Raw genomic sequence first — 27,977 nt, 5'->3', positions numbered from 1 at the left:
TCTTGAAAGCAGCACTGTTATGTGTACGTCGTTTTCACCATAGGCATTATGGGTACAATATGGGGTGAGTTGCATAAGGTTAGAAGAGGCTGCAGTGTGGATGGAGGCTGTCGCCCCGGTCTGTGGTGGACACGGAGCCTTAACGCTGTGTCCTTCCCGCTCTGATGCAGCGGATCAGCAGCCTCGCCGCATGCCGGGAGTTCGGCGGCCTCGTGGCCTGTACAGCGGGGGTCTGTGCCCGCAAGAACAGCTGCAAGCAGCCGGCTGCGCACCGGCAGTGGGACGGTCCGGTTGTGCGTTCCGTGCGTCTTTACACCGTGGCGCCGGGCCGGAGGCTCGTGTTCGCCGGTGTGAAACACAGACTGTTCTGCTCGCAGCATGGAGCTGACGGGCCCAAGGAGAGCTCCGGCCGCCGGCCCGCTATCTCCGTGGTCGGCATTCCAGACCCGATCACATGGATCAGGTGTAAGGTCATCATGTTTGCACTTGATCTGTACTTTGAGTTAGACGTCAACTCTGAGGAGTTTGAAAGAGGTGTGAAGCAGGTAAATACCGACAGGCCGTTTTACTTTTTCATCAGTACTGTCAATAATAAAAAGCAAATTTTTCATGCTTCATATGGACCATTGTTTGAAAGAATTACCTTTAGTAGTAAATACACGTTTACATCTGATACATCAAGAGGTCATGGATTGGATAACGTAGGTGGGACAACACCACATTAAACTATACCTCGCTAAATAACATTTTGCTCTGTGCTAAAGTTTGCATCACATCACGTGACCTTCATCCGCCTGTTTATCTTCAGCTTTACTTTTTTTAATAGCAGTGTTGTCCCACATGTGCTTGTCCCCCCCCCCCCAAAAAAAGCATTCCCCCCATAAACAAATGCTTTCCACCTTCAGTGAATGCACACGCAGCCAGGGATTGAACCACCAACCTTCTGATTAGTGGATGACCTGCTCTTCTATCTGAGCTACAACCACCCCTACTGAATGAACCTGCCAAGGTGAAAACTGGGCAGGTTCATTGTGCTAATGAAGAACACATAACACGACTGAAAGCAGCAGAGCAGTTACAGTTTCAACTAGAGACTTTTAAGATTGTGTATTTATTTATTTTTCTGGTTATTACCCAGCCTGAGGCAACATGGCAGGTTGTAAACCCGTTTTAAAGATGCAAACACACACTTGTACCATCAGGAATCGCGGCTTTTTATTAAATACTGTGGTTAAAGAGAATAAGCCACCTTTTTGTTCCTCATCCATTCCAGGCCTTGGTTCATGTCTCCAACAAGATGTCCAACGGCAGATATCATGAGCTAAAGGGGATAGTGTCCAATGAGGTAACACATCAAAGACATAACAAAGGTGTATTTAAAAAAAGCTGACTTTGTTGAGACTGTCTCACACAGACAGTACAGGACTGTATCAAACTGTTAGTGTTAATAAAATCTAACATTTAGTATTTATGTCAAATTAAGACTTTTTTTTCCCACTTTCCGTCTTTTTTTTAGTAATGATCGTCTTGTTTTTCCTTCCAGATGTTGGAATATGTTGAGAAGAGGTGTGGGTCTCTCACTGATGCTCAGAGGAAGCAGCTCGGTGTCCAAACGGATGATATTGTATTTGTGCTTCCAGAGGACATCTCTGTCGTCTTTGATCAGTATGGTCAGTTTGTGAAATCAGAACATGGGATGAGGAAGTGATATGAACAGCAGGACGGACTCTGATTTCTGTCTTTTTTTCTTGCAGGTAGGAAGTTTTGCTATATCGTCATGAGATTTTGGATCCTGTCATCACATGAAGGACCCGATGACCCTGAGGGTACAAAAATCTTCAAAGTGGGATCCAGTGAAGACGGCGGCCCACAGAAGAAAATTGTAACTGCTGTTTATGAGTAAGCACTCATCTCGTCATCTGTCAACATCACAAACAAGCCAATCATCCAGAAGCATGGCTTTGAAACAAATATTTCCTCATTCAGCTCTGGCATGTTAGCAGAGCTGAAGCTATGTCTGCTCTTTCTTTGCTTAAAGAAAACTTTTGATCATTAATTTGCTGAAATGTGCCCAAATCTTTGTTTGTTTTACTTCTCCATATAGGCTATGCTGATGCAAAATTAAAGTGTACAAATATTTGCTTAGAGATAATCTTATGTTGGCAAAAGCTCAACGCTACCTGCAGGCCTTCCAGCATACAGCAGGTCTGTTTTTGTTGGGAGGGGAGCAGAGCTGCTGGTGGTGAGTTGAAGGTTTTTAAAGTAAATGCAGAAAGAATAACAGTGAAATGTTCAGAAGGATCCCATGGATGAGGGTCTGTGTTGTATTTAATGCCCCTCTTAAGGAAAGTGGCAAAAGTGACATGTATATTTCTACTGCTACTTCAGTCACTTGAAAGTAAGAAACAAAAATAGTACTGGTAGGAAAAAAAGGGTAAAACAATTATTTCTGCTTTCAATTTGCTTTAAAAACTCTTTTTCATTTTTGTTTTTAAAAACTTTTTAGAATTGTGGAATAAGACTATATAACAGATGAACATATTCACTGGGATGTCACCCATGGGTTGGTTGACATATTTTGAAGCCTTTTTGTTACCATTTGGGGGGGGGGGGTTAAACCAGAAGTGACCATATTTCATTGAGAAGGTGGAATTTTGCTTACTAGCTGGGTTAGCAGGAATATTTATGTAATATAGTTGTTAATAATATTTGACAGATAGAAGCTTCTTTTGTAGCTCCCTTATGATCGCCATAACAAATGGATCTAAATGTTTGATTTGGCTGATTTTTTTAGGCTGGATGTCCAGGTGTGCTTCCTCCCAGGAATTTGTGTGTGATCTTTCATTCATTAGGTGAATGTGTTAACCACTACACTAAAATCAAACCTGCCCCAAATCACCCACACAGTTAAATTTGAGCTTTACCAGCATCCAGAGATATATGAAATGGTAAAAATGGCCTGCATTTGTATAGCGCTTTACTAGTCCCTAAGGACCCCAAAGTGCTTTACACATCCAGTCATCCACCCATTCACACACCCATTCACACACCCATTCACACACTGTTGATGGCAAGCTACATTGTAGCCACAGCCGCCCTGGGGCGCACTGACAGAAATCTAATATCCCTGGGGTCAAATATCATGTTCTTTTGGAGCCAGCCACAGTGGCCATGTGAGGACCTGAAGTTTATTAAGTTTCTGTGTTGATTCATTTTAGACTCTGAATTTGCAGGTTGGTTTATGACCAACAGCCACACTACTGCGGTGCTTATGGACCTTTAAAACTGAGACTTTTGGAAATGCTGCTAAGCTACTTGGAGTTTGAAAATCTTATCAGCGTATTACGCTCTTTTCACAGTCATCATCTCCTCGTGCTTCTAGTCACTTTATGTAACCATTCTTTAAAATCATGCATCTAGGCAAAGGAATTCATTTATACCATCATGGTTCTTCCTCCCCATCAAGAAATCAAACAGTTTCAGCTTCCTGTTTACGATGGCAGATGCATGTTCAGTGTACTTGAATGGTCATGTGACTGGTTCTGCTATCACACAATGTGTGCAGGGATGATGTGTGAAAAAACAAACTGAGAGGCAGCAACTTTTAGTCCTCTGTCACTGTTGATATATGATGCATTCAGGCACAGTTGTGTCTGTTGGTCAGTGTTTAGAACAACACCCACTACCGTCACATACCTGAAATGAAGCAAATCAATCTTTTTTTTTTTCTTTGAAAGCAACCTGGCTGTGCAGAAATCTGATGCCACATCATAAACCTTTGTTATTCTGTGCTTGATCACTGACTGACTGTAAAAGATAAGCAGTAACTTGTAACTTTATTTTCTATTATTTCACCAAATATCAACAAAGAATTGTGGCTTCTTTTTTTTTTGCCTTAAAGTGTTAAGAAACGTTGGCATAACTGCAATTCCTTCACTGCAAAGGTCTGCTAACTTCCTGTAGTTTGGAATCCAGCTCTGAGTATGTTAAATTCTTCAATAAAGTTTGCTGGTTAAACAAAAAGACAAATCATTCCACACCCACACAGTGCTAACAGTCAAAGCCTCTTTCTGTTCTCAGCCAGTAATCCAGTTGTTGGACCACAGTGTGTGGCTATTCTACCTAATACCCACCTATCTAGTTAGCCAGATTCTCTGTCCTATTGTTCCAGGTCTTAAAATCCTCTCTGAGAAATCCTGTTACACTTCAAATGTTATCCTGAAGGCTCACATGAAACCGACAGTTTGGCATGAAACAGGCGCCATTTTCAGAATTATATACAATTATTTTCAAGGTGAGACAAGAACCAAAACTTAGTTTGAATGTCAGGGTTAGTCGGTCCATCTTTTCTTTCAGCACTTTCAATAAACTTGTACTACTAATCTAGGATGTGCATGATTAACAGTGTGGGAAGTTTTTAACCATCTTTGCTTCGTGTCGTCGCAGATTCCACCGAGAGCTAACGAGGGGAGCCTCTTCTGACTGGACTGTTACCACTGTTTGGCACTGGCACTGGAAACTAGCTGAATAATCGGACTCAGCTTTGCTCAGATTTGTCATTTTTTGCTTTCGCATGGAAGGCAACCTTCAAAGTGAGAAACTGTACTGATCATTTTCCATTTGGATCACATTAAATGGGACCCAGAGTGCTGGAGCTGTGCAGACACTGAGTACTACTTGATGGTTTTTCTTTGATGCCCCTAAAGCCTTACATGTCAGACTAGAAGTAGTGGTACTGTACAGTCTCTCTGATTCACCTGTCGACCCCCGTCAGGCGTTTTTAAATGAGATTCTGTATATGCTTCACCATTACTGTTCTTATGGTCTGTTGACTATCTCGTTTGTGTTTTCTTATTGAAAATGTTATCCCTTTAATAGACACTCCAAAGACAAAAACAGTATATGAACAGATTGAAGTTATTTTCTGGATCATTGACCAACTTCATGTACATGCTTATTTTTTTGGGACCTGTCAAGTACATGCTTTATTAAATTGAGTTTGGTCATTTGTCATTGTATTACAGCTGTAACCATGATATCTTTTGTCACGTTCCAAAAGTTATTTTTATTAAATCTGAAAAAGAAACTACAAATTATGATGGAGATACACAGGTATTTTTTCTAGAAACTAAGAAGTAATAATGATCTGATTGGTGTCTGAGTACCAGTATGTTCTATCTATAAACTGCATCACCAATTTCTGTCCTTTCCCTGATGAAAATCAGGACCCAACAGATTCCATTTGTTCTACACCAGAGGTGTCAAACTCCAGTCCTCCAGGGCTGATGTCATGAAACTTGTAAATGTCTCCCTGCTGCAACACACCTGAATAAAATTAGTAGGTCATTAGCAAGACTCTACAGAACTTGACTGCATGCTGAGGTGGCAATTCAGTCATTTGATTTATGTTGCAGCAGCTCATGAGTGAATGAGCATGGTGCAATAAAAGTACATTTTTACACTTACATTAGGAGCTGCCACCTCAGCATGCATTCAAGTTCTACAGAGTCTTGCTAAAGACCTGCTACCTTTTTTCAGGTGTTTTGCAGCAGGGACACATTTACAAGTTTGACATGACATCGGCCCTCAAGCACTGGAGTTTGACACCCCTGCTCTACACCAATGGTTGCCTCTGCAGTTTCTTATCCCCACATTAAAAAGCCTTAAAGAAAACCTAAGGGCTTATGCTCCTTACTTCCTGCCTTATATATACTGCTAGAGTGGCCAAAGTTTAAAATAATAAAGTCAGTGTATGTAAAAGTAATCCATGTGAGCTAATAGCTCAGGTTTCACACTGCAGTTCAGTTTAGCATTTCTTTTTCTTTATTCATTTCTGCTTGCAGCTTCATCAGCAACTAGAACAACACATTGAAATCCCACCTGTTAGTGGTTAAATTATTGCTAAAGTAGGTTTTGAATACTTGTGCAGACATGCAGTGCCAAATTTGTGGAGTACTTTGGTACTTTGTGGAGCACTGCAGAATAGTTTTTCCCACAAGTGACTATTATAAAGGCCAAGAGAAAACTTTGTTAATATTAGATCTGTATTCTGGTATTCAACTAATACCGGAATTCTGTTAGTGATAAAAAAAAAGCATCAGGGAAGAAAATCCACTTTCTGTAGCAAGCAGAAAGGGACATATGTTCTAGTAGATGGCTGCCAGCGACAAAGTTGAAGCCAGTTCTTGATGGGCCAAAGAGAGCATAACACAAATCTTGTACAAAATGAAAATAGTTATAATAGTATCGTTTTGCTCCAAGCAAGAATGACTAATTCTGCCATAAAATTCTCCACCTTAGCTTGTGTTTGTGCCCACAGTCACTGCCAGCAATGTGTCACTTGTCGAAGACATCACATTTGACAGGCTCGTGAATGTTGCGTGTCATCCAATTCTGTTAAAGCTTGCTGCAGTATTATTAATGTTGACAACATATCTGACAAACAGAGAGGATTCTGTCATTAGCGTCCGCTAATTCATGCATAATGAAACACGCTGAGGATTAGTCTAATTTTCCTGCATGGTAATACGCGGGGTCTGCGGAAGTTTGCGTGGGGGGGGGGATTTTTTATTTTTTTTATAGTTCCAGTCAAGCATCTCACCGAGTCATAATGGGATTAAATGAGTGTGGTTAGCTTAGTACGTGTCAATATGCTCATGGATATGGTGAGAGTACATTAAACAATTTAACATGCCTGTGCATCACTCACTTTAATGGAAATTAACAAGAAAACATAAACAAGTGGTGAATATACAAAAGCTAATGTTTTTATTAGTTATTTTATTGTTTTTTTGTATGTTCTGACGTGTGAATCAGTCCAGGCTAGACGCCAACTAGTTCATTAATCTGGTTAGCGAAGCAGATTGCAAACAATTCCTCATGCTTTCTTTAATGTGTATTTGTATGTTTGCATGTGTCCCAGCTCCAGGACGCTTCAGATTCATTGTGCTGTCTCTGTCAGAGTCTCATTATAAGGTTGATTAATAGAATTACGGGATAAATATGTGTGGAAATCAAAGTTAATACTACTTCTAGACAGAAAAAAAGAGATAAGATTCAGAGAACATACTTAGTATTTACTGACAGCTGAATTTTAATCATAACTGAACACTGCTTCACAGCAGCTTATTATATGCCAACAAAGGATGGCATGTTGTTTCCAATAAACAGAAAATGTTTGCTCAAACAAAGCACGCCTAAAAACACTAAACTTGATTTTCATTCACTTATTCATATACTGCTGCCATTTGAGAGGGTTGGCAACTACTAGGAGCAAGTTGCAATGTAGTAGTCACGTCAGCACATGAAGGGTCCAGGGACTGAAATACTGAAGCACCTGAACACTCTGATCAGTGGATAGAAACATCACTACAAACTTTTGACATAATACTGAAATGCTGACGTGGCAAATGTGCTGTTCCTATTAATGATGGGTGACATCAACTTCATACGAAGCCCAAAACATGATCAGTGTTTTTAAAACAAAAATCAAAACAAATTAATTGAACAATGAAGTATTTTTGATTAAAACTGTTTATGCCACTCAGCATCACAATTTCTCTGATATTCATTTGTGTGTGTGCACTTTTGTTATACTGATACAGACACGATATTCAGGCAAGATAAACAAACTATAGATCAAAACAAGTTTTGAATGGGACCCAAAAATCTGTGATGTTTGGTATGAAAAAGTACACCTGTGTGTGCTCTCTGAGGAAATCTCAAGAGTGCCTAAAGTAAAAAATGTGCTTAATAGCTGTAAAATCTGCTCTGATGCATAAAGGAGATAAGTTGTTTGTTGCTGTTCCCAGTGATGAAAATAGAGCTTCAAAGAACATCTCAGGTCTTCAGCGTAACATTGCATACGACCAATTCAATGACGCAAGAAATAATTCCATAGTGAAAAAAATAAAATACCACAGCAAGTGCAGTATGTCTCTTCACATAACCTCCTTTTTGAATGGGTGTTCTGCCAGAAACTGTTAAGTGGCTTCCAGCAAATTCATTAAATAACATAAAAGGCAGCAACCTACAAAGCCTTAATCCAAAAAATAGGTCAAGATTTTTAAAAACAGTTTCATTTCTTGCGTCCTTTTTATATATTTTTACATTTTAATTTTAATTCAGGTAAGTAGATCTTTATCCATAAAATATATAACACGCGACTGTGTAGAAGATGCAGTTTTCATCAGCAGTAGTTTTTGTTTTGTTGAAGACTGTAGCAGCACAGAAAGGATTCAAATTTAACTCAGTCTCTTTGGAATATTTTCATATCAATGCAGATCTTTCATAGCTGACTCTGAAATCATTTAAACAGCCTATGCACTGCAAGTTCCCCTGTTGCAAAGACAGAGGAAATGCAAACAGCGTTCTTTCCTGCTCTTAAAAAAGACTTTAGCTGACAATAAGCTGTGAGAATTATGAGAATGGTGGTTTAAAAAAAAGCTTTCCTAACAAACTAAAACAAATTTTTGTGAGAAGGACAAACTTCTATGGATGAGGAAAATTGTTAGTGTTAAAAAAAAAAAACCCTTCGGTATTACATTGCTTTTATTTCCCTGAGAACGTTGCGGAAATTCTCCACACAAACCTCCCTGGTCGGTTGCTTCATTGACGCGAGTTCCCAGGCTTCCTCAAACGTCTCCTCCGAAATATTCACACCAGCATTCCTGAAGATCGTTGCAATCTGTAAGAAATATGTCAGTAACAGTAAGAAAGATTCAAGCAATGAAGTCAAGCAGTGAAGCTGCTCAGGCACACTGTTGTCTGCCATTTCTTACTCATCACTGTCATCGCTCTGTTATTCTTTCATAAATGGAGTCTGGCAGCCCCCAACTCTCTATGGTAAAATATTTTTAAATCTGGCAGGCTGATAACAGAAAGACCATAATATGTATAAAAGACTGGACTGGACTATAGACGGTAACTTTGACGGATTGGGGTTGGTATTTTGTTTGTTGAATCTTTGGTTATGTGTTTGGAACCAGAATGGCTCGTAAATGGACAAGAGTGAGGGGGGGCTACGCTATTAGCTAAGGCTACCAACCTGACTTAGTAAGCTGCATCCACAGATTGTTAATTAGTGCTAACATAAAAAATTCTTGCTTCAATTTAACTGAAAACTCATGAGTGGTCTCTTGGACAGTCTTGTTCAGTAACTTGAATTAATTGAGGTTAGAAGAGTGTCTTGGCACCTACGTGACACTCAGAGCAGCCATGCGCTTAATTATTCCTACATTTGGCGTTTACAGTTTAAACTAGTTATTTTTAAAAATGTTCTAATAAAGCGGGAAATTAGCTGTGGACACCAAAATGGTTTATATCTGCTCTACTTTAAACATGAGATTCTAGAGGAGCTGACACACTTCTGAAGCCAGCCTTAAGTGGTCTTAGAGGAACTGCACTTTCTGGTACTTCTGTTCTGACTTTATTTTTCAGCTCTCTGGAAGGACTCCTGATTACTTTCACCATTTCATTTGCATTTTATACTGTATTTCTACACCTTCCAGGGCTCTAGACTAACTTGTTGCCAAGGTTGTGCTGGTGCGACTTTTCTTAGGCGCACCAGCACAAAATTTAAGAGCACCCAAATTTTTCAACTGCACCGCTTAACACCGCAGTTTTATACTTCGCACTTTTTGGGGGGGAAATTTTCTGTCCATACAGACAATATTGATTTGCAAATGATTAACTAACAATCTTGTCAACACAAAGTTCTTTATTTGGAGCACAGTTCTACAAGAAAGATAAGTTACTGAAAAAGTGCTTGTGCTTAAAATGCTTTGGCAATATTGTAGACAATGTTAAACTTAATCATCACATTGGCCTCCTTTGACGACCTGTTTGCTGCTGCCTGTCACTGAAAGGCAGTGGGGAGAGGGGACACTTGGACAGTGCATTTATCGCAGCATATAATGTGTTTTCTGGATACACTGTGCTTTTTCAGCGTTCAGAGATTGATGGCTCCGTGTCAGAGCACTGGCTATGAATTTCAGGCGGATCAGGCCTTAACTTAACAAAAAAGTTATCAATAGTTCTTTTCATCTTTTTTTATTACCCACACCTACATCCACTTCTGTCAGGCCTAGGCTACTCACTAAGGCTGGGCATCGTCACTGATTTCTATAATCCATTCGATTCCGAATTACAAGGTCCCGATTCGATTAGATTAATTTTTACCCAGACAGTCAGAAATATTATAATTCTGATCATTTATCAGTACTGATACATGTGAGGCTTTATCAGAGGTGTAGCATCACAGCAGCAGATGCCTTTGTATCAAAGTAACTGAGGATAAAACACAGAAAAACATGAAGGAGATTTTCCTGGCCTGGCTATATCTGGCTATATCTTTCAACGTAGCACTCTTAATTCTTATTCTCATGTATATATCTCATGTATATCTCATGCACATATCTTCCCACGTAGCACTTTTAATTCTTATCCCTACTTTTATTTTTTTCCATGTCTATTTAAGTGCTATTTATGACACTGTGTTTGCACTGAAGCACCGCAGCAATTTCCTAATGTTGTAAACCTGCTCAACATTTGGCAATAAACCCCATTCTGATTCTGATTCTGATTCTAGCAGATAACCTTGAAAATATACTGCAGTAGTAATTATGCATATTTTGCATAATTTTAAAAAGTTTAAATTTCTTCAGTATTGAACAGCAGAAATTAAATGACCTCTGATGAGAAAGCCTAAGTAAAAAAAACCCCCAAAAAAACAACAACAAACAAACAAACTAAAAACAACAGCGTGATTTTTATCGTGGTGAAAGCAAAACAGCAAAGGTAAGAGGGAATTCATGACGACATTTATTAAATGTGAAGCGTAGTTTGGGTCTTGTTTTGCTGCTGGTTCAGTAAATTTGGTTGGAGAGAGACAAAACCTGCAGCTCAGAATCTAGCACAAAAAAGACGTAAACACAAAGCAGACCGATGCTTCAGAATCAGCGAGCTGTTGGCTTTCAGCCCCGACGGCATGTCCATGCTGTCAGGTGAGAAAGCCGAGAAAGAGAAAGCTGATTCTGATGCGTCGGGTCCAAGCTCTGTGTTTACATCTTTGTGTGGAATCCGTTTACCTGCTCTCATTTACTGTTTGGTGGTTGTTCAAATAGTTTTGTGAGCTTTAACCTGAGATTCTGCCGCAAAATACATTTATATTTAAAACTCGATTCAAGATTTAATGAATTGATATCGCTTTATTCCAGCTACTCACCTCTCTCTATCCACCTGTACTTTCAAATGTACACACGAAATTGAAAAATTTGGTTGCTGGTCGCACTCTAGAGCCCTGCCTTCAGTAATTTCACATTTAGACGTATTTATGCATGTAATTCTTCCACCATTGTGGGGGGACACCAAGTCATTCCTAAGCCAGCCAAGACATGAAATCTCTCCAGCAAAAACTGTCCATAAAAACTGAACAGAATCAGTGACAAAAGGCAGCCCTGGCAGAGGTCAGAGTTCAGCATCCATGAGAATGAGTTTGACTTACTGCCAGCAAAGATTCTGAATTGATCTTTAAAAAAACAAAGAAAAAAGAAAAACTCAGACATAAGCCTTTCTTAGGCAGATACATTATATGGGCCAGACTTTGATGCAGTAAATGAGATTACCCACATCAGTGGTGTTTATTTTATGGAACAGACCCCATTGTTGTGCATCAACTGACCTATAGTGTAATAACTTTTTAAACGCTTATCTCACTTATCCTAACTTCAAAAGCACAATGCTGTAATAACTTTTTTCCTCTGTGTCAGAAAAAAAATGTAAAATTGTTTCTGTTGGCAAATAATAATAACAATAATGTTCTTTTTCATACAAATAATAAAAGATGGTGAGATTTGAAAGATAGACAGTGCCACCCCAGTCTCATCTATAGGCTGTACCTCCTCCTTGCTGCGAGGACAGAAGAAATGTTCCTCATAAACACCTTGCAGGGCATGAACTGATGGATGTAGAAGATCTCCAGCTGTGGATGTATCGCCATAATTGTTTTTGTCACTGACTCTTTTAATGCGAGGAGCTGGAAGATCTGAGCGCACAGATGGGATCCCGTATGTACGTCCATCTATTTAAAGAGAGACCAGATGATGTACAGGGAAGGGAGTAAAAAGTAAGCAAACTACGTAAAACATTTCTAAAATACAAAAGGATGTTTTTAAATATGCACAATCTAAAATATCTCATGTATTTGATTTTATTAAAAATGGCTGGTTTTGATGAGTTGGTACGACAGTGATTTGAACTGTGTCATGAGGAAGATCTGTGTTTAAGAAGAAGTGAATGACAGTGGATTCCTGGTATATTCCTTCCTTAATCTTGTCCAAAGCGAGAAGCAGCTTTAATAGCGCAAAACATATTTGTCAGCTTAAAGTCTCCTGACTTACCTGATGGGAAACGACCAGCGCCTGCAGCCCCGATGAGGGAGGAGGTAGTTCTGAAGTGGTCTGGGGCTGCCCTTGTCTGCCTAAGGCTTCTAAGAGTTTTCAGTGAGCTGCCTGGCTCAACAGGCTGCAAGTCCTCAAGATCAACCAACCGACAGGCATGAAGCTGTGCTGTCACTCTTTCTATGTCACCTGGAGCTGAGCTGGTTTGACGCTCTGCAGATAAATTAATCAGACCAAAATATAAAAACTACTTAAATCTGTCGTCTTTTGGCATTCCATATTGTCGGTGGTATCAGTGCAGTTTTAGTTCTGTGATGAAGCATAAAATCAACCGATAGATTAAATTGCCTTCTTCTTACCATTTGCAATAATGCACTGCTCTCGAATGTTGATGGGCATTTTGTCTTTCCAGTTGAGAAAGTTGGCAAACTCCAGAAAGTTGATAAACCCGTCCTTGTCTGTGTCACAGTAGTCCATCAGGTCATCCAGGACCGACTCACTGACGTTCAGCTGGAACTGATGACACACTGCACGCAGGTCCTCTTTGTCAATCATCCCCTTTCCTTTCTGGTAATTAACATAAAAAACAGATTCATAATCCCTATAAACACATTTTGAACATGTAGAATCTGTAGGCAATGGGCAAAATATTTGGTACTGGTTTCTAGTTTCATAAATAACAACCCTTTGAACCCATACAGACTTCGGTATGTGTTTAGAAGTGTGACACAAGTCTGCAAAATGAGAATTAAAGCTCTATTACTTTGAAAATCATCTTACCACAGAGTCACACATCACTGGCTTTATCTTAAAACCAACAGCTTGACTTCCTTACTACCAGCACTTTGACTTATCAAACACAAGTTGGCAACCTGTTGTGAGTCTATTCATACCTTGTCATAATGTCTGAATGCCTTTAGCAAGGAGGGGAAGTTTTCAAAGTTGACCTTCTTGAGGTGATGCCTCACTGCATTCACCAGGCTGCGCTGTCTGTCTGGGCCTCTCGTGTACTGCCGTGGACCTGTGGAGTAGATCAGCTCTCCAATGCCTGCAAAGGAAGTATTTGTTGTCTTCAACTGAAAAAGCTTTTTCTAAGGACACACCAAATATTCCCGTATGTAAGGCGGGAGAACATTTTTATACAAAATTTACCAAAATCATCCGGTGGTAAGACCATTCCAAACGTGTGATCAGGCAGAACAGGCAACGTTTTTTCTCTCCTGAAGAACATGAAAAGAAATGGGAAAATTTAATAAAATCTTAGTGAGATAATTACAGGTCTCATATGTTTCATTACAGACAGTTTAAAAAAAAAAAAAAAAAAAAAAAAAAAAAGTACTTGACGATGGTTTTGCCCATTTGTTGTGCTATCTTCTCTCTGTTCCCAGATCTCTTCCAAGCAGCTGGATTGTAAAACCTAAGAAAAAAATATGAACAATTCGAGTTGGCTTTCACTTTTTAAATTAGAAGGACAAGGAGCAGATATGCAGTGTTAAGGAAAAACAAAAGAATTTGCTGCATGGCCACTTTATTTCGGTGCTTACTTCTGTGATTCACCCAGCCAATGAAGAGTTTTGCCAAGATTACGGCCATCGTTGAAATGAGGTGTGAGGATCCCAAACCTGCTGTCTTTACTGTAACGAGTCCTGTCATAATTTCTATTAATTTGTTCACCTGGAATAAAGTAAGATAATCACACTGTGGTGAAAATGATGAAATGAATTCCAGAAATAGACCGTTAGTGGAAAGAGTAAAGACAGCATCAATAGTATGATTTTCTTCATTCTTACCAACAAAATAGGCATTACGGCTACGGATGTAAGCATCATGTGCCACCTCAGCTTCCCTCTCTACCTCCTGTGCTGTTTTTGCAGGGTTAATAATCTCACGCACACCCAAACCTTGATGAAAGGAACGGGAGATAGTCAGAAAATATATAAAGAAATATAAGAAAAATATATAAATATAAGAAAACTTAGAATGTAAAACAAAAAATGTAAAAGTTTTAAAATGTTTCAATGACAGCACACAACCATTACAAACTTAGCCTCCTGGGACCTGGTGTCCACATATGTGGACATCACATTTTGGGTTGTCTAGACCAAAATACTAAATTTTGCCCTACAAGAGCCCGATATCCACTTACAAGGACATTATACTGCCACTGTTCTATCAAAATTTAAAGTGAATGTCCTCATATGTGGATCACATTTTTCTTAGAAACAAAACTCAGGTAAAAAAATAAAAGAAAATCACGTAATCCTTTGTTTTTACATTCATCAGGTCCCAAATAGCTCAAATAGCAAAGAGAAATTAAAAATGCATGCCATGAGTTTCGGTCTTAGGAGGTTAAACCAACTTTCTTGTTGTTTTATTAGCTTTTGACTTATTTAATGTTATACATACCTTTTACTGTTTTTATGCCAAATGTAGTTTTCTCATTACACAATGGGGGGAGTTCAGAACGTTGGACACATGATCTGCCTAGAGGAGCCTTCTTATTTGAGGCATATACAGATTCACTTAGTTCTTGTAACTTCTGCTGGAACAAGGTCTTTGGGGATGGATTTAGCAAGCTTTCACTCTGTAGGAATGATGTAAAACGATTATTGTCAGTCAGTATTCTAAATGTGTCATTGTATACTTTAAATTTTCTACTCAAAGCAACATTGTGCACCAGCTTCCAAACACGGTGACATCACAAAACAGATGTGAATACAGAGAAAACTCCAGAAAGCAAATAGAAAAACCATCATCAATGTCTGCTTCTTAGGAAAATTCAATTTGAGGGGTAACATAAAATCATGAAAAAAGCAAATGACTTACTTAGGGAAACCACTATAATACAGCAGTACAATAAATGCGTCTGACAGGGGTAGATCGTTTTTACTTCCAACATACAAACGTACAAATACATCCTCTTGCACCGCTTCGCCTCTAATGCCATGTGCACACAGGCAGGTCAGAAAAGAAGGAAAATGGAAGAGAAGGTCCAATATTAGGCTTTTTCATTCTACGACAAAGCCAGTAAGTAGTGAGCCAGTGCTTTTTCAAGTGTTGTTGATCATTTCCTAAGTAATCCTACATTAATATTTTCCATCCCTTATAATTTGTTGATCATTATCAATCTCAGTTGATATGTGCTCAAGTCCAAAAGAGCATCCCAAAACACAGATACTGTATGTGTGTCTGTGAAGGTTCTCAGTCATCCAGGTCATTGTAGTCAAAGGAGCTTGGAAAGAAAAGGGTCTGGACTTCTTTAAGTTGCTTGAAGACGTTTCACCTCTCATCCGAGAAGCTTCTTCAGTTCTAAGGGTCAAATGGTGGAGAGTCCCAGATTTAAACCCAGTGGGAGTTTCCCCCCAAAGAGGGACAAAGGACCCCTGATGATCCTCTACCTAATCACATGAGCCAAGGTGTGAAAGCGGGTGTGGGTCACAATCAGCCAGGGTTTCGGGTGAGCTCATTGTGAAACCTGGCCCCACCCTATCATGTGATTTCCTGAGGTCAGATGGCCCAGGATGTGAGTGGGCGTTAAGGCGTCTGGGAAGGGATCTCAAAACTGGATTATAGATGGCAGACAGTTGGTGTCGTAAACCACCGCCTCTGTTCAAAGATGGTCGCTCACAGGGGACGTAAATGGCTTCTTTCACTCCTCTTTCAAACCATCTGTCCTCTCTGTCCAAAATGTGAACGTTGGCATCCTCGAAAGAGAACGCCCAATTAAGATAACCGCATGTTTTAAGTGCTTCCTTTACATGTGTGTGTTCCTTCTTTTTCCCTTCAGGCTTAGAGGGAACATGTTCTGCCCGGTGGTGTAGGGTCCTAATTACCCCAAGTTTGTGTTCCAGAGGGTGATGGGAATCAAAGAGGAGGTACTGGTCCGTGTGTGTGGGCTTCCGGTAAACTTCAATGTTGAGGTTGCCATTCTCTTCAATGTGCACAGCGCAGTCCTGTATACTGTATGTGTGTGTTTTGAATGTGCACAAAAGTAGCCTTATATCTGATATCTGCACTCTAAAGCTTGTCATAAATCATGAAGAGTACAAACAAAAGTAAATCATACACATTTGAACACAAACTTAACAGGGATAACAAAAACAGAATAAGTGAGAGCCTCACTGTATTTTAATCCAGGATAGTTTGAACTTTTGCCAATGTTTTTGACATTTTTTTTTATCATAAATTGATGTACAAAAGGTAAAAATTCACATATGAGCATCCTCCAAATCTTGAAATGAAATCTATTACTACTTTATCAACTGTAAGGTGGTGAGACTTCCTTCCTTCCATACTTAAGTCACTAAAGTCAAAGTCAAAGTCCAACTTAAACAACAGTACAGTTGTACACAGTTACATACAGGATATTATTTGTAGCAAGTGCTAGTTTAAGTGCTAGTTCAAGTGTAACTTTTTATTGTGATTGCACAGTCATACTTTGTAAAATAGTGAAGGAAATTGTAGTACTACCATACATCAAAGATGTACAGCAGTATAAACAAAACAAAATAAATAAATTCCATATATATGGAATAAAAAATATACAGTGTGTCCAGAAAATTTTATATACTATATTATATTTAATTTTCTGCACTGTATAAATGCCATTTCATTTATTGTGTCAATTCCATTTAAGTTATATGAGCCTTAAATCCACTCCCAAGCAGAGCAATACATGAGTCATTGGTCATGATCTAAACAAAATATCAACCTATCAAATTTCAGTTTAGTTAAAAACCTTCCCTGTTGTCCCTTTAACAACCACAGGAAGCTCATACTCACAGTGAGGGGTGCTTTGGTGATGACACCATGAACAAGAGTGCTGCCAACATCTGGGTCATTTGCCTTCCCTGTGTGGACTCGGATAGTTCCTGGTCCGGGCTGGTTGCTATTGCGGAATTTCCTCACCACCGGTGGAGTCGTGGGCTGAAATTTACAGGGAAAGAGTTAACCCACAATTTCACACATTTTGTCTAAAAAAATAAATAAATCTGATTAATAATCCCAACAGATGTAAAACAACTGTTTTAAACTGAGATAATAGATAGAGACATCCAAAGAGCTTCAAGTGATTTTTCGGGGGGGGGGGGGTTTCACTTGGAAGTTATACTTTCCAACAATTATCCCCACTTCCGGATGCTCTGAATGCCATGTCTAAACACATAAAAATGAACTCACTCTTTCCACTTCTCGTAAGCAGATTTTGACACTGTCTCCTGGAGGTATTAATTTCCCGGCCTGCATTAAAGAAAAAAAAAAAGTTCACTATGGTTAATATTAGAGAAATAAAGGTCTATTTTACTAAAACAATACAATAGCAGTACGATAGCACAGGATAAGCTATCTTAAAATAGACTTACTTTCGGTATATTTCGGATTCTGTCAGTACATTTCACTTCGCTAGACGTGTTAATGTCAGTCATAATGAATTTAGATAGAGCCTTTGTAAAGTTTGTCTCTAACTAGGTATGGGAAGTTTTTAAGGCCAAACGGGTTTCTGTCGTGCTCGGACGCAGAGCTGTGCACCTGTTTAAGTACCGTTGCCTAGCAACATAGTTCAGCAATTCAACTTAATACTCTGGTTTAAAATACCTTTCAAGCGAATCAAAGATTGTGATAACCAATGGGGAGACCATGTGAATGACTAACTTGTCCAAAATAAAACACATTGTCTAATGTATTTATTGCTTTGAGTCAGTGGCATTAACCTTGAACCGCAATCCCTGCTTTTAGCTCACTAGCTTAAAGATAAAAAAAAAAATGTAAATACTCTCTTTTGTTATTTTGGAGACAGACATATTTCAATAAATTTGGTATGAATCCTGGCGTGTGATTGGTTGGCCACCCTGATACGCAGGCGGATTGTGAATTCCAGTCATACGATCTGTCATCATCCTTCGTACAATGCGAAAAGGGAAGTTGAAAGAAGTGGGAGAGCGAGATCGCTGAGCCTTATGAAATCTAACGTTTCAGCAGCTGGTTGGATACTCGACACACTGTGAACATACGTTGAAGTACTGCAAATACTGTCCTGGAGATACCTTTACCATTAACTACGCTCCTGTTTTTGATAGGTAAGTAGCTAATATTAGCTTTAGCTGACTAGCTGTAGGCTATCTGGAGGGCTCCTCCCGATGCGGCCGCAGCTGAACAACGTTAGCCTGCCCAGTACCTATTATTTGGCTAGCTAACATTAGCTAGCCGACACTGGAAGGGCCGTACAACTTAGCCTAGTTAACGTTGTTCTGCTGATAAATCTGAAGGTATCATCACGTTTAGATCACCCACACATTAGCATTAATCCACTTTTACTCTCACAAACAGTTGCAGTTCTCTTTCAAACGCTGCTTGATAAGCTACTTCACTAATTCACCGTCACGGAGCTAACGTTAGCTAGCTGTCACTAGCTGTACACACCCAAATCTCCATCATCTGAGTTTGAGCATTTTCAGAACTTATGTAAGTGTCATATTTAGTGCGTATAAGCTTGATTGGTATGCTGCTACCCGCACTCACGCCAGCGTTAATCAAGCGAAATCATGCTTTATAACAAACGCAGATTGGGTTTTGGACTAGGCATTTTGAACTTATGAGCTAGCTATGTTGCTAACGCTAGCAGTTGCTACCAACTAAAACGATCCACTCGGCAACAACACAACAAGTTATTTGTGGTGATCTCTGTGTCGTAACGCGATTTCGACGCTCGAAGTTGACAGCAATTATTTTTGGAGCGATGTTCTGTGTTTAGTTTGATGGTGGAAATGGTTAATGTCTAGGTTACAGAGGTAATCTGTTGTTGTGGCTGTTGTTTGACTACAAAATCATGAAAGACAAACAACAAAACCACTAAATTGACCCAAATACTTTTTCCCACACATGTGTCCAGACTGGTGGACATGTGTCCTCTTTCTGTCTGCCTCACGTAGTTGAAGCCACACACACACACACACACACACGTTGTTTGTGTGTGAGTGTTGGGGTTTTCACTGCCAGAACAGTTGTTGAACTTGCCATTTGTAATTGTTGTTGAACTGGTACAGGGTAATAACGTTAGAGGCACAAGTATAAATATATGTATGACATCAGTTTCCGAAACTTTGAACATGCTGTCAGGCAAAGTTTTCTCTCTCTCTCTCTCTCTCTCTCTCTCTCTCTCTTTAAATCTGGTATTGCTGCTTGTTACTATAGCGGACATCCAACTAATGTTTGTAGCTGAATGAGAGTCCGGTAATTTGAAATTATGTGTAATGTGTCAATTTGTACCAAACTAGAGTAAGTTTCCATTCATGTTTACGGGATTAGCCGTGGCATTTTGCCTTTGGATTTGGACTTCTTATTTTAAAAGAAATATAGTTAAAACAACATTATAAAATTTAACAGATCAAATATCAATTGCCCTGATACGCAGCTCTATACGCATCTCTATGCATTTAAAAAAGTAGTTTCCAGGAGCTTTTTATGAAGAGTTCTAAAAGCGGTATTTTTAGATTTAGGAATAGTGGTGTGGGTCATTAACCAAAGGCTAAAGCTGAATAATTTAAAACACTGATCAATTGCAGGGTTTGTCCTGGTTCACAATCTGCCTTTTAGGGTTGACAGTTGGTCTGTGTATTGATAAAATGAGCATGTTACATTACTTAACCAGGGGGATGCATTTCCCTTTTTCTTTTTCTTTTTTTGTTTTTATTTTACTTTGGTGGCTTCCAGAGATTTTGTCCTCTCCCCAAAGTGTATTAAATACAGGAAAAACCCTGAACTGGCACTTTGGTTTTTGCAGGGACTAAATGTTTTGCAAAGGCAAAATTACCACATAAATTCTTATTATCTTTCATTTTTGTATCAGTTAATAAGATCTTCTTTTATAATGACACCTTGCTTTATTTTCTTTCTCCTGCTCAGGTGTTTTTCTACAGTTTTTCACATCCCGGGGACGAGACCAGACAGTGTGACATGGCAAGTAGAGGCGGAGCCACGCGACCCAATGGGCCAAACGCAGGCAACAAGATTTGCCAGTTCAAACTCGTGCTTTTAGGAGAGTCCGCGGTGGGAAAGTCAAGCCTTGTACTTCGTTTCGTTAAGGGTCAGTTTCATGAATTCCAAGAGAGCACAATTGGAGGTACGTAATCCTTACGTCATCATAAGTCAGTGTTGGCGTGTTTGTTTTTGCTCTGTGAACAGGCCATCTCTGAGACTTCCAGTAAACCACATAATGGAATATTTACTAAATGTTATGCTAGATAACATAACGGCTACATGCAGATAGCTGTACTAAGAGTCATAGTCCCAGAGCCTAAAGTTCATTTAAGAAGTAAGGCTATAGAATCATCAAGGTGTGTTGGAGTAAAACAGAGAAAGTATCACCAGGGGAAACTGGAACTCCTCAAAAGAGCATGTAGCCAGTATGAGATTCAGTTGGGAAAAGGGGGAATGTGAGGAATTGTCAATATAAAAATGCCTTATTAGAACAGGCAGCTATGCAAATATTTTGGTCCATTAGGTTACTGCGTTTTGGTTATCTTGATAATCTCACCCTCAGCGCCAGGTGACACCTTTACTGTACTCACTACTGAAAATAATCCAATCATCCTGCCATTCCACCACTACTAGTCTGTGTCCAAGGCTGTGTGTTAAGATAAAAAAAAAAGTCCTTTACAGTCAGTGGTCTGCTGGCATTAGCTGATTGGGTAAAAACAACATTTAAGTGTTATTCACAGTTCTCATTTCAGTTAAAACAGAGCATAGTTTTCAAACTAAGGTTTAACATGTGGTTTAAAAGTGCCTTTGAGCAAATCACACCCATTTTGATTTTGGATGTTTAATGTCATCCCCAAAGTCATTCCTTTGGTTTCCAACATTGGGCCATGTCACCTTGACTGAAACACATTTGTGTAGCTCAGTATTTAAAGACCCACTTGTCACTGGTCTGTCTGCTTTGTACCCCTGCAGCTGCCTTCCTGACTCAGACGGTATGTTTGGACGACACAACAGTCAAGTTTGAGATCTGGGACACGGCCGGTCAGGAGCGCTACCACAGTCTGGCTCCCATGTACTACAGGGGTGCACAGGCAGCCATCGTGGTCTATGATATTACAAATGAGGTTGGTCAGATTCCAGGCTTATGTCTGTGTAGCTGTTGGCACACCTGTTTTCATTTACCTTTGCTAGCTCAAACAACTTTGTTGTCGAAGATGAGGAAGTAGTGGGGCTTTCCACCTTAATATTTCTAAGCAGTGGTTAAGCTAAAAACAGAACCTTATTTTGGTATCCTGACACATTAAGAAATGACTCATCACTCAACAGACAATGTTTTGCAGACAGTGCTTAGACCTTAGATGTCTCCCGGGGGCAGCGTCAGGGACGCGTTATATGTCAGCATATTTTCATGACAAAGAGAACATATTATTCTCTGTTTAATATGTAGACAGTGTGCAGGTTAACGATTTGTCCTGTTTCCAATGTTTGTCTGCTTCAACAGCCCTAGAGGGAACCTATTATGCTAATTTCCAGCTTCATGCTCCTATTCTTAACTCAGAGTAGCTTTGTGTGATTCATAGTTCCAGATCCTCCTTGTTTACCTTCTGCGGACATTAGTGGGTGTAACCTCTCAGCTCTTGTCTAGTCTCAGCTGAGACGAGCTCTTTTAACTTGCTTCCTCCGCCCTTTAACAATAAGAACTTAAGTTGTGTAGCACCTGTAAATGCAGAGTTTACAAAGTGCTGTGACAGCCAAGCAAAAGCAGAATACCAAATTCAAACAGAAAGTTGGACATTAGGTGGAAAACGTTAACCTTAAAAATGGAAGAATTCTAACAAAAAATATGGAAGAAAATTAAAAAATGAATCTCAAACAATTCTCAGTCCTTGTAAACAAAACGTTCTAACAGCAGGTGGGTGGAGTTTGTGTTCAGTCAGAGCTGTGGGCCTGATGTGACCATAAGGCTGATTAATACTGACAACATACAGGGCCAAGAGTAGAACAGAGTGGCTGAAAGAGAGTAGCCTGAAGTCTGAGATTTGGGCTCACAGGGATTACTTTCACAAATGTCGATGTTGATTTTTGTGTGTACTGTGGAGATCCAGCATAACAATATCCAATGAGAGAAAAAGGGAAAAGCACGATAGATAGCATTTTAAACAAACTGATAAATAAATGAAACAGCTGCCAGTAAGAGAGCAGCTAATCTAGTTTTATCGTACATATCATATTACCTGAAAGTTGCATTGCTTCCTGGCCTGCATGACTAAAATGTGGATGTAGAGAGATTATTTTTCCTTTCATCTACTGTATGTATGTGGATAGGTGTGAGTCATTCTTGTGTAAAAGCTAATACAAGTCAAATCGAATATAGAACAGAGCAGAGTTTAAAGTCAGCATTATTCTCTCCTGTAGGTTTTACTTTAGTGACAAAGTCAGTAGTCGTTCCCCTTATCTTTTAATAAAAGCAAAGCACAGAAAGCTATAAAGCGCTTTGACATTTCTTTATTATTATTAAAGGTGGTAATCTTTTAAAGCACAGGTGTCGAACTTCAGGCCTCGAGGGCTGGTGTCCTGCAGGTTTTAGATGTGTCCTTGATCCAACACAGCTGATTTAAATGGTTAAATGACCTCCTCAACATGTCTTGAAGTTCTTCAGAGGCCTGGTAATGAACTAATCATTTGATTCAGGTGTGTTGACCCAGGGTGACATCTAAAACCTGCAGGACACTGGCCCTTGAGGCCTGGAGTTGGACATCCCTGTTTTAAAGAGATCGGGCTGAATGCAACATTTGTTTATTGTGCTGCATAAGTCATTGTAGTACAGCCTCTGCACACTGTGATGTTTACTGTAATATCTCATCAAAAGCATCACTATAATGATTGTGTCCCCTGGAACTTTTTTTAAAAGATAGACAAATCGGACATCATGGGAAAGTCTCCCTGTTATCGTCCATCACACAGGCCTTATTGCTATTTTCACTAATTGAGCCCCTCCACTTACCCCTCCCTGATCTGTTTTCCAGGAGTCATTTGTACGGGCAAAGAATTGGGTTAAAGAGCTTCAGAGACAAGCCAGTCCAAATATCGTAATAGCCCTGGCTGGGAACAAGGCTGATCTCGCAAACAAGAGAGCACTGGACTTCCAGGTTTGTCTTCTTAATTAACTTCAAGATGTGCGCAGAGCCGCAAAGTCATCTTCAAATAAAGTAGACTTTGTGGCAGGATTTGTTGAAGCTAACAGTAAATAATTCTTGGAATAATTGTCGTTAATAATCTGCCGAGAGAAAAACATCCTCTGCTTGGAACATGCCTACTTGGCTTTCTCTGCTGCTTCCTTGCTTTGTCAGTTCAAACTATGAAAAACTAATAATTTTGGTGTAACCTTCACAGGATGCACAGTCATACGCAGATGACAACAGCTTGCTTTTCATGGAAACATCAGCGAAGACCTCTATGAATGTGAATGAGATTTTCATGGCCATTGGTAAGTGTCTCCGCCGCAGGACTTCAAATATGAAGTGAAATACTGCTCGTGACCTTCAGAGCCAGTCACTAGCTGTAGTATTTAAGCACACTGAAATGTCTCTGAAGTATCCTTACTAACAGGAAATGATAGTGGCTGTGCACCTGTCGTGTTGTGTAAATATAATATTGTAGGATTCATCTCAGGGTGTGCATTTGTATGATAAAGTGCACAAGAGGCTCTTACTGCCTTCATCCAAGTGTGCATTTGAGTGCAGGTTGTGTAATATTAGGCTACCGGAATGCACTACTGGGCAGTCGGTTGGCTTCAATCCATAAACCTGGCAAATATTAAATGAGTGTGTGCAGTATTTATATGCAGGTGATCATCTGTCATTAATGAGCTGGATCAGTGAAAAAAAGCCGCTGCAGAGTGTTAGCAAGAACCGGCGGGTTTTAAAGTGAACTGTGTGGTTTGTTAGCAGCTGCTAAATCACTCGTGTATTCACAGATAAATGGTGGATACTTGTAACGCGGGATGTTTGCAACTAGGTCCATAGCAGTTAATCCATCAGGTTCTGAAATTATATGTTGTATAGTGCTCACTCAGTCGTCCATCTTTATCCCCGATTGTTGAAACTTTGTCAGCAACCTCGAGTAATGTTGCATTTGAACAGATATTGTAATCTGAATCTAGTTTTGGTCTCAGAGAGTTGACGCGCGGCTAAGCTTTCATGTTGCTGAAGGAAGTTTGAGAGATGCAGTCGGGACTGTGATGCAGCTTCTGAAAGCTTAACTATATTTAGTTGAGTTTTGTATTTATTTAGTCTACTCGGTGGAATGTCTTGCAGAATGTGGTGTGCCAGCTGGCACTGTAAAATGCAGTTTGAGGTGTAATCACTGAGGCAGTACACAGTTTGTCCACCAGAGAGCGCTGTCAAGTTATTTTTAAATTGCGAAAGGTCTTGATTAGTTGCTCTCAGTTCTGTGGAAGTGCTTTTTGCTTTTTCATCCAGATGTTTTAACTGATGATGGACACACACTGTGTGAGAAATTCTAAACATTTAATAGGCAAAATAATATATTATCAGAAAGTATTTGAGAAGACTATAAGCGGATCAGTCTTTATAAAAGGGAGGGGGAAAAAATGGAAACCATTTGGCTGTGAGAGCGCCACTGAGGTGTGGGGCCACACCTATCTTCCGACTAAACCTTCATTTTGATCCTAGCCACACTCCTCTAAAGTGTCATGACTAGGTCATGGCAAGTTATGACATCGTGTTGACAAAATCTATCCCTGGACAAATTAACACCCGCCAAAGTACTTAGAGACCTATTGTAAGAACTAGCACAAAGGTGGTTTTCACATGTGGCCATGATGAGACAATGACTCACAGAGTAAAAACAATACCAGTCATGTCTGCATGGCTGGTAAGAGCTGTTAGCTGCATTCCTGCCCTGACATTAGCATTGTTGCAACAGTTGGGGTGTGACTGTTCACACAGACATATAGGCTGTGCCAGAAATCAGTGCTAGATACTTTTCAGGGGTTTTCAAAAATACATTTTAGGGCTCATATTATTTGCTTAGTAAGTTAATTAATATCTCAAAGCGACTTCTCATAATGGTTCTTCACCCTGACACGCTGCTTTGGGAAGGAAATTTGGACTTTTGTGGAGGGGCAAAAACAGAGAGGGAGGTCGTGACAGCATTATTGCAAAACCGACTCGAACATGAAAGACATTTTATCTCGAATATATCTCTGAAAGCTAAAATTACAACTGGAAAAAATTATTAGGTATTATCTAAAATGTATCAAAAATAATGGGCTTATTTGAAGTTACTCTTCAAATAATTTTTGATGTAATCACCTGTCAGGTTGTGGTCTTTGCTTGTCTAAAATTTCTGTAGGTGCATTACTGATCCGCTGTCTTTCTCACTGCAGCAAAGAAACTACCCAAGAATGAGCCTCAAGTGACCGGAGCCAGCACCGGACGGAACCGGGGAGTGGACCTGACAGAGACTGCTCAGCCCACCAGCCGCCCATGCTGCGCTAACTAACCCAGCTCTTCCTGCTCATGCTCCCCACACAAATGCACTCTCCTCCTTCTGGCTCCTCCCTTCCTTCTCACCTGAACAACATCTGGACATCGGGCTTCTTGGCTTTCTGACGTCAGACCTGACTTCAACCTCACTCCCCTGGAATAGCTAAAAGACTCTGTATAGCTGCATTTCTAATACTTTTTTTTTTTTTTTTGATGTTCTCTCTCTTTTTTCTTTTTTTTTTTTAAACTTTTTTTAAGAAGTGTATATCAGTATAATGGATGCATGTATCACTACAACGCCTAAAGGAAAAAAAAAAAGACAAAAAAAGAAAAACACATTTTTATCTCATATTCACTTGGAAGACTAACCCTGGTTAAGAAAGATGAGCGAGCGAAAAACCCGTGAGCGTGTGATTATGTTTTGTATGAGTTTCTGATGAGAAGGTGTTGCCACTTGGCAGGGTCGGCTTCTTGTTGCCCGTGTGTGTGTGTGTGTGTGTGTGTGTGTGTGTGTGTGTGTGTGTGTGTGTGTGTGTGTGTGTGTGTGTGTGTGTGTGTGCGCGCGCGCGCGCGTATGTGTGTTAATCTTTTCTTTTTGGTTGGGTTTTTTTTTTTTTTTTTTTTTTTCTGTGCTCACTATTTGGAAAAAAACAAATTGTCCCCATCTTGAGGTGCCTGGATTCTCAGACTGTTTGTTGTGAGCCACTTGGGTGTCTCAGTGGTGCCAGGAAATGATTATCGTGCAAACCAACAACCCTTCCCTCCCTCTTCACATCTGTTACACAAGAAGATGCATCCCTCCAGGACTTCATTTAAGGGAGACTGTGGAAAATAAATTTGGGTACTGTTTGGTGTTTGAATAAATTCTAGCATGAAGAAGAAGAAGGAAAAAAGAAACTGTCTTTATAAACATGTGACTCCTGAGTATGTGCAACCATGCATAGAGCAACGCTTGTCAGATTTCTGTACATCATACCCAACAACAAGCCTTCGTGGTGCTGAAAATGTGGAGTTTGACCTAAAATTTGACCTAAAGAAGGCTCTTATGTTGTCATCACAGTGTCATAGTAAAAACTTGGAGTGACATAGAGAGAGAAATCAACAGGAAACCGTAAGAGTGCCGAACATTCTGTTTTGCAAAGACTTGAATGTATGACTAGCGATATGTTTAAACTTTCAGCTTATCTAACCTGCTCTGTTTCCATTCAGGCCAGTAGTCAACCTGCATCAGTTTGGGTAATGTAGATGAACGGAGGGGCGTGGTTTTAAAAATTCAGACAGCATACAAACAGAAAATTGGACTATCACCCCATGTCACGAGTCTGTGGGGGGGAAAAAACGAAAAACTCTAATGTTGTTATAGGGTGCAATGTCGCAATGTTGTCTTCTTCCTTTAGTACAGCTTGCAGAGCTCGCAAGCTCACCAGGAAATTTATCTAGAGATGCCGAACAATTGTACAGTTCAGTATAGGTCTGCATTTTTTTTCTTCTTTTATTTACATTCTAGACCTTGTCACAAACTGGTCAAATGTTAAGCAGTGGTGGTCTTTTTAGGTATATGTAGTGTTATTAACAAAATCCCTCTCTGGTGTCTTGTTACTTTTCTCAGAAATGGTCCATGGTCGTGTTTGAAAGGAACTTTTATTGCATTGCACAGTGTTGATCATGTTTTAATTATTGATGACTGCCCTTCGATTTTATATGATGGACTGTATTGGACTTGCTAACCTTATGGCTATAAGGAAGTAGCATAATTAACCTAACTGGTGGTCTCTCTTACAGCTCAATGAATTTTAATGATGTAAAAACAGCATTACTAGTGATGGGCTGATCATTTTGAGTGTCTGAATACAACTTAATAAATCCAATAAAGAGGTCTGTTGTACAGCTTTTTGCTCTGAACATGTTGTGATATGCGGAGCAGTCGGACACTGCATGTCAGGCCCATATCCTCGTGAGTATATGATGCAAAATGTCCAATTTGGCCACATGTCACATTGAGTCATAAGGAATCTCAACAAAAATGACTGGATCTATATAAAATACTTAATAACTCATAACGGTCTGTGTAATCCTAATAAACAGGCAAATCAGA

At 39.7% G+C, this 27,977-nt stretch overlaps 3 protein-coding genes across 3 annotated transcripts; 2 read left to right on the top strand and 1 right to left on the bottom strand.

Annotated features, from left to right (window-relative positions):
• Positions 1–40: 40 nt before the first annotated feature.
• On the top strand, positions 41–7,596 carry LOC147319654 (m-AAA protease-interacting protein 1, mitochondrial). The gene is made up of 5 exons (XM_086312335.1): positions 41–545; positions 1,274–1,345; positions 1,544–1,670; positions 1,755–1,899; positions 4,447–7,596. Exons 1-5 carry the CDS (start codon positions 165–167, stop codon positions 4,529–4,531), a joined length of 810 nt encoding a protein of 269 aa, XP_086168461.1. The 5' UTR covers positions 41–164; the 3' UTR covers positions 4,532–7,596.
• Positions 7,524–18,464, bottom strand: efhb (EF-hand domain family, member B). Its single transcript, XM_086312334.1, has 13 exons — positions 17,759–18,464; positions 17,577–17,636; positions 17,181–17,324; positions 14,805–14,982; positions 14,189–14,299; positions 13,943–14,072; positions 13,738–13,815; positions 13,551–13,618; positions 13,292–13,446; positions 12,758–12,965; positions 12,399–12,611; positions 11,898–12,079; positions 7,524–8,686 (listed from the first exon to the last, which is right to left on the bottom strand). The coding sequence occupies exons 1-13, from the start codon at positions 17,819–17,821 to the stop codon at positions 8,540–8,542; spliced, it is 1,737 nt and encodes a 578-aa protein (XP_086168460.1). The 5' UTR covers positions 17,822–18,464; the 3' UTR covers positions 7,524–8,539.
• On the top strand, positions 18,089–27,760 carry rab5ab (RAB5A, member RAS oncogene family, b). The gene is made up of 6 exons (XM_086312336.1): positions 18,089–18,472; positions 20,298–20,514; positions 21,345–21,496; positions 23,399–23,521; positions 23,766–23,859; positions 25,783–27,760. The coding sequence occupies exons 2-6, from the start codon at positions 20,349–20,351 to the stop codon at positions 25,896–25,898; spliced, it is 651 nt and encodes a 216-aa protein (XP_086168462.1). The 5' UTR covers positions 18,089–18,472; positions 20,298–20,348; the 3' UTR covers positions 25,899–27,760.
• Positions 27,761–27,977: the final 217 nt, after the last annotated feature.

This window comes from Aulonocara sp. 'chitande type north' Nkhata Bay, linkage group LG11, assembly GCF_057382095.1.
Source record: "Aulonocara sp. 'chitande type north' Nkhata Bay isolate Kocher_YH1m ecotype deep benthic linkage group LG11, A_spYH_male_GT1.1, whole genome shotgun sequence".
NCBI classification, from domain to species: Eukaryota; Metazoa; Chordata; class Actinopteri; order Cichliformes; family Cichlidae; genus Aulonocara; species Aulonocara sp. 'chitande type north' Nkhata Bay.
The sequence above is the reverse complement of the archived record's forward strand: the minus strand, read 5'-3'. Positions and strand labels throughout refer to the sequence as shown.

Excerpts from the sequence above, each read along its gene's own strand:
- LOC147319654 (XM_086312335.1), top strand. The coding sequence starts at position 165 with ATGCAGCGGATCAGCAGCCTCGCCGCATGCCGGGAGTTCGGCGGCCTC. Across the intron at positions 546-1,273 it reads TTGAAAGAGGTGTGAAGCAG|GCCTTGGTTCATGTCTCCAA; the intron begins GTAAATACCGAC and ends CATCCATTCCAG. Across the intron at positions 1,346-1,543 it reads AGGGGATAGTGTCCAATGAG|ATGTTGGAATATGTTGAGAA; the intron begins GTAACACATCAA and ends TTTTCCTTCCAG.
- efhb (XM_086312334.1), bottom strand. The coding sequence starts at position 17,821 with ATGACTGACATTAACACGTCTAGCGAAGTGAAATGTACTGACAGAATC. Across the intron at positions 14,073-14,188 it reads CCGTAATGCCTATTTTGTTG|GTGAACAAATTAATAGAAAT; the intron begins GTAAGAATGAAG and ends ACTTTATTCCAG. Across the intron at positions 12,080-12,398 it reads CGCTGGTCGTTTCCCATCAG|ATGGACGTACATACGGGATC; the intron begins GTAAGTCAGGAG and ends CTCTTTAAATAG.
- rab5ab (XM_086312336.1), top strand. The coding sequence starts at position 20,349 with ATGGCAAGTAGAGGCGGAGCCACGCGACCCAATGGGCCAAACGCAGGC. Across the intron at positions 20,515-21,344 it reads CCAAGAGAGCACAATTGGAG|CTGCCTTCCTGACTCAGACG; the intron begins GTACGTAATCCT and ends GTACCCCTGCAG. Across the intron at positions 23,522-23,765 it reads AGAGAGCACTGGACTTCCAG|GATGCACAGTCATACGCAGA; the intron begins GTTTGTCTTCTT and ends TAACCTTCACAG.